At 37.4% G+C, this 11,540-nt stretch overlaps 1 protein-coding gene across 4 annotated transcripts in view; it reads left to right on the top strand.

The window, feature by feature from the left end:
- tpk1 (thiamin pyrophosphokinase 1) overlaps positions 1-11,540 on the top strand; it is an 83,582-nt gene that overhangs the window by 9,388 nt on the left and 62,654 nt on the right. For all 4 annotated transcript variants that reach the window (XM_014008449.1, XM_014008450.1, XM_014008452.1 and 1 more), the window contains exon 3: positions 10,733-10,802. In XM_014008449.1, the coding sequence (XP_013863903.1) occupies positions 10,733-10,802 (70 nt within the window). The remainder of the gene's footprint in view (positions 1-10,732; positions 10,803-11,540) is intronic.

Raw genomic sequence — 11,540 nt, forward strand, 5'->3', positions numbered from 1 at the left:
ACAGTGTAGATCTCCCTCTATGAGATTTTAATTATGAGGTGGATTAATGTTAATTTACTTGGCCTCAGTATAATAAGTATGCAAACCATACATAGTCATGTCAATTTGTATCCTACAACTGAGCTTTTTGTTTAAATCTGGCAAACATGAGAGAACATAAAGAACTTAAATTAAATGGGGATAACTTTATCATTTACTTTCATCAAGAACAAAGCACAAAAAAGTGACTTAGATCACAAGTTCTTAACAAATCCATTGCCAAGGCCACAGAAAAAAAWATCAAATGATATACATACAAATTTATGGAAAATGGAATCAACAAAATTATGTAATCTGGCAAGAAGTTCTGTAAACAAAGTAACTTTGAAGGCAAACTTTGATTAAAACCAATTAAAACTGCTTCAGATTGAATTTTAATGAACAGGTCTTTGATATTCTTATCAGCTTAGCATGAACCCAAGAGGCACCTGAGTTCTTTCATTTCTCAGCCGTGCAGTTRCACATCACACTCCTTATTTTTGCTCAATACATAAAAACCTCTACAAAATCTATAATTGCAACAAAGAAAATATTGTCTTTTTTCACTTCAATTGTTTTCTGCTCTCTGAGATAAAGATTTTTGTGCATCTGTGAGGAAGACAAATATAAAGATCTATTTAAAAAGCAAAAACAAACCTTATAATGTGTACATTGTTTTATTAAACCCTATAAAAATTGGATTAAGATTTTCATCCAAACTTAGAAAATGGCAAAGTCCTGACATGTTGGGTCTATTACTGATAATGAACAGTGTGTAGTGATTGCATTTATATTTTTTATTCACATAATATGGATATTTCTTTTGTTTATTTGTTTTCAACAATATAAAACAATCCTCACAGATTTCTGATGTTAACTTGGTGGATGAATTAAGGCATTAACTCACTTTTTGAAGTGTACATTTGCGGATTTTGAAGTGTTTCTTCATACGTTTCTTCTTTGTTGGTATTTAATCAAAACCTTGTTTCCCTTTTACTCATAAAGTATTCCCTTTACCACTGGCGTTAACATAAACCAAAAGCATGATTAGTTCAGAGCCTACAAGCTTTCTTTTTATAGTCAAACAGGGATTTGATTTTCTTCTATAGCAGTGCTGCCAGCCATTTTAGGGTTTTTCTTAACTGCCAGTTTCTTAATTACTGTACTCAGCAAACTGGGAAAACTGCAATGSTTTGCTATATTCTTCTGCTATTGTCTTCTGCATTGTTGGCACAAACAATTTTCTCTTTCTGAGCACAAGGCAAATGTCTAAAGAGGCCAATGGTAGGTTGAACAAAATGAGTAATTAAAGTATTAAAATTCTCATAATTTCAGGTTTTCCTTTAAAATAATTATGTATAGTTTATTGCCCTAACATGCTAATTAACATTAAAGCTRGTAGAAAAAGTTGTCAGAGACCTAAAATATTTGGCTTTTTACTTAAAAATTGTGCATAAGGGGCCGTAGTAATTTGGTGGTGCTTAGTGCCGGGAATAAGCCCTGGTTACGTCAGAAGGGGTTTAATTGGTGTAAWCCCTAATTTACACTAGATGCGGTTCTGCTGTGGTGCACAGTTTGCTACTGTTCGTTTGCACCCCAGTTTATACAGCGTCCGCTCCACTCAGGTCTGCTCCAGTGTGCAGCACAGTGATAAATCCAGTGATAAATGTGGAAGTGAGAGCAAAATAATCAATTCTGTGGAAGACTGACTCCAAACAGTTGAAACTGCATCGCTGTTGTCTTTTTAAAATTTYTGATTTCAAAATAAAATCCACGTGTATCGTGTGTAAACATACACTGCACGCTACACGTTTCTCAAACAGAAGAATACATTTTGACAGCATTTGTGTATAAATATATCCATGTATTTAATATTATATCTGGGATTTCAACAAAATTAGTCTGCCTTTTTTAAAATATTTAGAAAATATGGATGTTGTGCTTGTTTGTTTTCCTGTTGGTRCGACGTGATCTTGGTAAATTGACTTTGGAGCAGCCCCGGCSSTTTGCAAAAATAAAACTGATTCCAATTTTGGCGAATCGCCGTTCGCTCACCGCCGCCCTGTGGAGCCAGCGAAAATGCTCTCAGTGATCATAATTGTGTATTTTCTGCGGAGCGAAACCGCATCTAGTGTAAATTAGGGGTAAAGCAATTACTAATCTATTCTGCAAGTGTCCTCTCCACCTCTGTGGAGGAGAGCAGCCAAAAGTAATAAATAAATAAAGCTTTAAAATTATACATGACATATAATTAACTTATTATCTTTTAATTATGCTGAATAAAATGTTTAACATTATTAAATCAATTGAGTGAGCCAGCTGCAGTGTGATGTTCCTTTTGCACAGCTTGAGGTCATATCTTCTTGGTTGGTGATGCTAGCAAATGGAGGRAAAAAAAGCTTTAGATTCATGTTGGGTGGTTTCTGAAGTCACAAACAGTTCTACATTTWGGATCTCAGAACACTTTCTTAATTAATTTTGCTCTTGGCAGCAATGCACAGGGGACTTGAAGTTTTTGATGGGCTGGTGATGGGAAGATGTCCGATCTGTCACAGTTTGATAGTAAACATGCTTGWAGCGATTTGCTCAGTCCATCAGTCCTCGCCTGAGATGTGCAGCATCGTAGTTTGCATCACACTCCAGATGGTGGAAGCATTGAAGGCATGCTGGATGCTGGAGGTGTTGTAGCCACCCTCATAGATACAGGGATCTGCAGTCAAGCACGAGCAAACATGCCTGACTCTCAGGTCGTCTGATGTGCTGCCCCTAGCCCCCCCACTCCTTCACCTGTGGGAGAGGTAAAGCAGCAGGGTGCACAGGAGTGATTGAGGCTCCTCGAGCACAACACGGATCAAAGGGAAATTCAGACTGTGATGTTGTTACATTGGATCTAGTTGCTTATCTCCATCGCACATCCTCTCACTTTTCTTGTTCAGCAGTCACCCAGTCCTTCGCTCACTGTCTCACCCAACCAGTCGYTCGTTTACTTACTTCAGGATGCTTCACCTGCTCATTGTGCAGCAATGCGGGAAGTTCAGTAAAGCAATCAGTAAAAGTGATTCTTGCTGCAGAACAAACAAACAAAAAAAATGTTCCTGTGTTGATTACAAGTGCCTCGGTTCATCATTTATTGATACTAAGAGGCTTGTTGAAWTCTGAGAACATCACCCACCTGCAACTCAAATAACAGCTCTGCCAGTCAGCCGGAGTGAAAAGTTGGTGAGAACAGATGTTCTTTCTGCACTACATGTGAGAACATGTGCCACGTTGATTTGTTAAGTGTGTTGGGAGTTTGGAGGAAAAAAAAACTTAGGAAGGACTGACAGTAAGCCACAGCCGAAAGGCACAACAGTTCTGTCACAGAGAGCACATAGAGACAGAGTTTGTGAAATTAGGCCACCTAGAATAAGAAAGGATAGCTTCTTGTCAGAGCGGCAGCAGAGTGTGGCCTTAGGGAAGGAAAATGAGATGTTTGTGCAGGAGATCAATCAAGTCAGAGGAAAGGTGTGGAGATCATGGTAAATCTGAGACAGGGTGACAGATGGAGGGGCAGAGAGGTGTGCTGACGAATGAAGGGAGGACATCGTGCCATCATAATAGGGATTGTAATCTTTTCACTGCTTTTAGTGACCGTTTGCCCTCTCCTGTTCTGCACTAAAGCCCCCACTTGACAGGTTTTAATCTTCACCCAAACCTCATCAATACTGGCCTGCTCAGCAGCCCACATGTGTGTCTCCACATCAGTGTGTGCACTTACCTTTTCCGCGACTCAAAGGCAGCATAAATGAAGGCTTATAAAGGGTTTAGCTGTGTGTGAAAATGTATTATCTATCATGCAGCATTGATTGACAGAAGTTGTTGGTTGCCAGGCCTGCAGGGAGGGATTATAGAAAGTAGTTTATKTACAAGGTCATCATTCTCGACTTTTGCTGCTGTCCCTTCACAGTTCATGTTGTATTCCTTCAAAGTCTTAACATTTAAACGTCATTGACTGGTTAAATACTCATGTCACAAAGCATTTTGACTTTTAACCACTCTTTGGTGTCTGGCAGCCATATGTTGGCACCTGCCAAGAGCTTATTTGAAACCTTGGTCGCAGCATCAAGTCTTGGTGTATGATTCAAGCACATCACACTTGTGGATGTGTCACTGAGACAGAAACAATGTTTAGGTGGGTGGTATGTGTCAACAAGAGATCTACAGAGACACCAGGACTCAAGACTTCTTAAGAGAACATTGCTTTCTAACTAGACGATCAATGTTATTCTCTTCATTTGTCACACTTTTAATCTCCTGGTTGACTGRTGAATGTCTTTATGGGATTTTTTTTCTTTCTGTTGAGCTAGATCAGGAGTTTTCAAAGTGCATGAGCATAAGCAAAAAAAAAAAAAAACTACACATGTACGTACATTATAGCCTCCCCTCAAACCCTCTGGCACCCCCTAGGGGATGCGCGCCCCACAGTTTGAAAACCTCAGAGATAGATAAACTCAAACGTTCAGAGGGTAAAGAGAAGATGAGCAAATTGTTTAAACCGTTGTGTATTTGACTCATTTTGAACAGCAAACAATTTATTGTTTCCATTGGGAAAATGACAGTAATTGCATTTTTACCGCCTGTGGATGGAGTGCAGATGGAGAGATAGTGTTTCTCAAGTTCAGATTACCCACTTTAGCCATTTAGTGCAATGAAGACAAATGGGACAATAAGAAACGTAGAAAGACAGATGCTCCCACAAGCATTTTGGAAACTKTAAGGAAAGAAAATTGAGCAGATGTTGCGTGAGTGTTACTGAGTCTAAACAATTTGAGTTTATAACAGCAACATCAAAATAGAAGAGCACTTTTAAACCACGTCCAACTTATAGATGCTGAAGGGAAAAAAAAGGTGAATCTTACAAAAAGGGTTACTTTAAAGCTATTTACAAATCATCGACATTCTCAATCATTGTGTTCACCTGGTCAATGCAAACGTGTTAAAGTACTAACTCCACACCGCTTAATGTATAATATACTGTATATCTCGCTTAGAGATTCTCAGCCTGACTATTATTCCTACTAACAGGTAATATGATAATATTCATCTTGCTGCAATACAATGTTTTTTTTTTTCTTTTACATATTTTCTTCCCAAACCCTGACTGTCCAAAGTATTTGTGTGGTAAAAAACGGACTGACTAAAGCTAAGTTAGTAGCTGGCATGTTAAATATGGCGCRGGGGTATGCACGTCAACAGTGACGCAATCGCATCGTTCCCTCTAGGGATGGGCGATATGGACTAAAAAACGTATCAAGATAATTTCTAGGTCTTATCACGGTAATGATAAGTGACGATAAAAAACACATATATCAGCCTAATCTTTTGTATTATAAATCTGCCACTACATTCTGTACTGAGAGCCCTAAAGTAAAACTAGAAGCCACTAAACTGCATTAATTAAGTTCAAGTAGTACGCCTGTGTTGCGAAACTGACACCCAGTGGTGGGCAGCACTACTCTAAAAATTAGTTCCACTAGCCCTAAAACACTAACTCAGATATTTAGGTCTCCTAGTTCTAAAGCACTAGTGCACTGAAAGTTTTAGCAAAAGCTAATTCTAAAGCACTAATGCACTGAAAGTTTTAGCAAAAGCTAACTCTAAAGCACTAATGCACTGAAAGTTTTAGCTAAAGCTAATTCTAAAGCACTAATGCACTGAAAGTTTTAGCAAAAGCTAATTCTAAAGCACTAAAATAACCCAGTCAACCCATGAACATTCTTCAACAGACAACATGAGTCACATGTTGCCATGTTGCTCTCTTAAGACTTATCATTGACATTCCACAGCTGTATTTGGTTCATACAGTTAGGTCCTTATATATTTGGACACTGACACAAATTTTGTCTTTTTACCTGTTTACTTAAAAATATTCAAGTTATAGTTGTACAGTATAATGTACATGGACATAAAGTCCAGACATTCAACTTTCATTTGAGGGTATCCACATTATAAATGGATGAAAAGTTTAGGAGTTTCAGCTCCTYAATATGTGCCACCCTGTTTTTAAAGGGACCAAAGGTAATTGGASAATTGACTCCAAGGCTATTTCATGGACAGGTGTGGGGAATCCCTTCGTTATGTCATTCTCARTTAAGCAGATAAAAGGCCTGGAGTTGATTTGAGGTGTGGTGCTTGCATTTGGAAGGTTTTGCTGTGAAGTAAACAYGCGGTCAAAAGAGCTCTCCATGCAGGTGAAACGAGGCATCCTTAAGYTGCAAAAAAAATTKTTTTTTAAAAATCCGAGMAATTGCTTCAATATTAGGAGTGGCAWAATCTACAGTTTGGTACATCCTGAGAAAGAAAGAAAGCTGTGGTGAACTCAAATTTTTGTAACTCCACACGGCGCCGCCCAATTCAAGTACTTTGTGAAATGTTTGTTCTCCTTTTTACATTTCACAAGGTATAAGGTGTACTTCCATGTGTGCTTTTGRAGAAAACTACACCAGCATGAGCGTCAAGTATTGACGCCGACACTGCTTGCGAGGGTACGCACGCAGTCAGCTGAGCCCTATGCAACACCAATTTCATTCACTTTTCATTTACATGCACATAAACTGACTATGGTATTATTGTAATTAGTTTTAGAGACAAAGTTTGATTATTCTCTTAAATGCCATGTTACACACACACATCTCAGTAAAAGTTGTTCAAGGTGCGTGCGTGTGTGTGTGCGCGCGCAGAAACCTGTACACAGAAAATGACTGCTACTGTTACAGTCTGTTGCCATGTGTAAAAAAAGTTTCTTTTTTTTTTCTTTCTGAGAAGTTGTCATTTGAAAAGTTTTTCAGCCTTTGTTCTCTGTCAGAGATAATGAGTCATTTACATTCATTCCGAACATTCCTTCATGCAAAACACAGACAGCAGGTGGTGGAGGTTATGAATAAAAGCAGTACYTTGAGTATAAGTGTTTTATTTACATCAGTGCAAAAACATCTTCATTCTCACAGCTTTTAACAACACAGCAAAATTCTTGGTATCTRAGATAAAATAATTGTTTTCTGTTCATTAAACCTGGGCCAAAAATAAATATATTTGTGAATGTTAATTAATGTGGTTTTGACTTTGACTGCATAGTTGTACTTTTCAAAATATTTTAGAGGTCGTTGTGCTGCTTATCTAATGTAAGTTGTGTGAAATGTAATGAATAATTGCACTGAAGCTTAGCAGAAGTTGTCACAAGTGCACTCAGCAGTAAACTGATTTATTCACATTTATGATTTGTGCAAATCAGAGAATGAGAGTATTTTTTCTCCTGAAGTGTGAAGTTTGCTGTTACAAAGCAACATCTTCCACTKTTATTTTGCTGCTAATTAAACACACTAACTTGAGTTGTTTAATTAGCACCTCAGATAGTTAAATTCATTCTGTAAATAACAGTTTGCTAACACCTCCGTTCTAAATGTTAAAGTGTAAATGAAATGGAAAAAAATCACAATCAAGCATATCTGAATATGTTAAAATGGTAAAATTTATGTTCAAACGACAAAGTTTCAAAGGCTGACTGATGTTTTTCCCAGCATGCACAACAGCCCCAAAAACAAAAAAGGAAAGCTAAAGGAATAGACTTTCTATTTAATTTGAAAGGAACATAAGCCATGAAAGAGCATGCATTTGCAAATATTTAGCATCTAATTTAGTGCATCATGAATATTGTTTTAGGAGTTGTAAATAACAACCACCTTGAATTATTTTTAATCATTTTGCTGCATTTGCACTTCAACTGATTTGAACCTTATTCAAACATGTACAACTTGTTTTCATTTAACAGAAACATCGTTACTGCTTTTGGCTTTAAAAGAATTGTGTTTGAATTGCACAATGGCATGCTCTATTTGTAATTGTAAAAAAAGTATATTTTGTAAAACCATCAAAAACCATATTCCAAATGATTATTGTATTTATTATTAACATTTATTTAACCAGACAAATCCCATTGAGATCACAGACCTTTTGCGAAGGTCTAATGATGAGGACATACWTAACACTGAATTTGAAGTGATACGTGATAGATGTATGTTTTAGTTTAGTCTGACATTAATGTCTCTGTTAATCCTTTAACAACCTATCATCATTCAGTGTTTTGTTTTAATCTTTTTTTTGTTAGAGCAATAATATTATGTTTGCAATAAAACTCCAAAAAATTGTATAGATTGTGAGAACAGATTGTGTGAATTGTATTTGCACTAAAATTATGCTTATGGAATTCAAGTTAATTTACCATATATCACTATTTTATTTTTTATTTTATTTTATTTTTTAATATATTTGGATTTATGATAACTGGATTCCTGCTGATCGRCGAAGGATCTTGCCGGGCTGGTAGCACACAGACTTTCAGCTGGGGGAGATTAATCGCAAACTGGATGTGATTCTGACGAGGATCGCATCTCAAGAGCGAGCCTCCGACATGTAAGGATTACACCTGGGTGAAGCTTCAGTTGGTGAGAGGCGAGGAAGACCCCAAATTCAGATGATTGGTTTTTCCTTTTTTTCCCGCCACTTCAGAGATGCAGTTGACATTTTAAAAGCAGCAGAAAATTTCAAGGCTGCTTTGTTCCAAAACAAATTGGATTATCTATTGGCTCCCAGCAAAATGGCCTTGATAGGCACATTATCTGAAACTCCCCGGGATGGAATGTCAGCAAAGGCTCGATCCCCTCCCACCCCCATCACCCGTGCTGGTCCTGGCTCCGGAACCCAAGGCCGAGGAAGAGAAACTCTGAACTCTACTAAACGAGCAGGAGACGATAACATCATGTGACTCTGGACTCTGGAGGTGGCCAGGGTTGGGTCCTAGCATGGACCCTCCTCCCTCAACGTCACCTACTCCTCTGATCCCGCCCCATCTTACCTACCCCCTATGTGTAATCTGACCTAACACCCCCCCACCCCCAAGCTGTCTGCTCTCTCGCGAGTCATTTTATGTGCATATTTCCCTATGTGTCTGATGTAAACATAGGATCAGARCAATATTTTTAGCTCAACTTTTTTCTTGCGTATTTCTAGCAAGCTGCTAAAGGTAGCGCAACTGTCTCTGTTGCTGCATGACCTGTTCACCTGTTCCCCCATGTTTGTCATGTGTGTCTTCTTGGAATGGGCATTCTTAACTGTTTGTACAGCACCTTGTGAATTTATTTCTGTGAAAGGTGCTATTTAAATAAAATTTTACTTACTTACTTATTTTTTTCTATTTAGCGGGACCTTAAAAAACAAAAAACAAATAAAAAACTCACGTATGTAAAAGAAGTACCTTTCCAAGTCCTAAAATGATGTAAAAGTTACACCAGAGGTACAAAAAACACAACTATAATTGTCATTGTAAACAGTTATTAAAATTAAGCCAGAATTCGAAAGTGTTTAAAACTTATATTACTTACGGTTTGATAGAGCCATGTTCAGCACCAATCCACTAAAGGAATTGCCTTCTGTATGACCTTATTGAGACCTTAYTGACTCACATTGTTGCTGATAAATTTTAATTCCTTTTTGCACTGTTGCTTCTATACAGTGATATTTTCAAGCATTCAAGCATTTGTTAAACAGCCTCAGGCTGTTTCTCATCCTTTTAACAAGGGTCAAACAATATTGTTCTTTATCTGACCTGTGATACGACTGTTGTTTTCCAACATGGCCATATGATCCTTAAGCTTATCCTGTAGCACATTTAAGATTTTTGTCTTCTCTTATTTCTAAATTCCAAAGTTACATTAAGAAAGAAACTTTCTAAATACAGTATCAGTATCTTCATTGATTCTTTTACACATAGTTGTAGACTTCATCCAGCTTTAGGAGACTTGGATGTTTTTGACACTTGTCTCAACCAGACCAAATTTCAACTACATTTGGTTATTGACAATATTTAATTTTAAAACATTTTTAAAACATCRCTGTTGCTACATGCCAATAATATTATGCACTCCTGCTTTTTATGTCTCTAGATGCAGTAAGCATGTATCTATATMTTAACGTGCTGCTTTTGCAATCTTACCATAGTGTTTAGTAATTAACCTTCAACTTAGCTGAACTAGTAATTAGTATAATACAGTGTGTCATGAGTTGATTTCATCCAAGACTGTATTTACTGAATTTCTGGACCTGGTGACATTTATTATTTTTAATTTTTCCTAATTTTGGGAACACTGAAAGATAGTTGATTATTTTACTGTGAGTGTGGCTAAATACATCAGTACAAAATGTAAACTTGATACTTAAATGTAGTATCTCACTGTGTTGTGACTTTGTAAGCTAGTTAGCGACTTAGATTTCTGAGACAATTATCAGAAAATAAAAAATATATATTTCTGTTTCAGTCCTTCTGAATTGTGAATTTGTGGAAAATTTTAAAAATCACAGATATTTTCTGGCAAACCTGTTGTGTAGGTGTCAAGATTGTGCCCCTTTTAAGATAGATATGAGGAAGTTGAGAATCCCAGGAAATGTTTGGAGACATTCATCAACAGTTGTGGCCCAGTGAGATGTGTTCTAATGCTCTAATGTWGTGCTGTGCTCTAATGTTGCACAGGAATAGGTGGAAACCACTTTACTTGAACTCTAAAAATAGTCACAAGTTCAAACTAGATCAAATTTAACAATGTTTTGCTYGGAAAATAATTAAAAAGTAGGGTGTGCCGTGCATAAACACAAGCTCACAAACTGTATGCYTTTCTGTCTTTAGCTCTCTTGAGGGCATGTGCTGATGGAGCTGCCAATCACCTTTACAACATCACTGCTGGGGACTGTGACAAGTAAGTTGGCCTTGGGTTCACATTTGAATGAAGTAATTTGTGTTTTGACTTTAGTGTTTGTGCAGTTAGTTGTGTGTTWTAATGATTAAACAGAGGAACTACACATTAAATATTTATAAAAGCTTGACAAAACAGCAACCTCTAAACCATACTGAGCAGCCACAGTTTTTACCTGACTGCATATCGATGGTTATAGCTGTGGCTATGTTTACGTGTAAGTGCTCTCCAAGTGAAAAATGCTCTCTGCTCAGGTTTGAGTGCTGTATGTGTTTCTGATAAGGTAACATTGGGTTGCAATCTGCAGCCATCTTTTTGTGGCTAATGGAGGGCTGCTGTCAGGACAGAGATGGATCTGGGGATCACTAGGTCCCTGAAGTGTCAAGACTTTCACATTAACACTCGGAGTGTGAGCATGAGTGTGCCTTTCACCGGCGTGTGAATGGGATGTTGTGTGTGTTCGGGTTTGTTGCTCTGTGTGCATGTCCTTGCAATTGCATTGGTGTAACAACCATTTTTAGTTGTAGACGCTGGAGGTAAGGACATAAGTGACGTCATTCAGGTCTATTACGTTTGCCACTAAGACAACTTTTTGTGTCCATAAAATTTTGACGTAGGTATACAGCTAATATTATTATTAATAAAGCTACCGGTAAGTTTTAGTTTTGCAACAGTTTTGAATGACATAACAATTTCCTTTGTAAATCGCTAAAACAACATACATTTTAATGTAGTTGTAGT

This window comes from Austrofundulus limnaeus, unplaced genomic scaffold, assembly GCF_001266775.1.
Source record: "Austrofundulus limnaeus strain Quisiro unplaced genomic scaffold, Austrofundulus_limnaeus-1.0 Scaffold50, whole genome shotgun sequence".
NCBI classification, from domain to species: domain Eukaryota; kingdom Metazoa; phylum Chordata; class Actinopteri; order Cyprinodontiformes; family Rivulidae; genus Austrofundulus; species Austrofundulus limnaeus.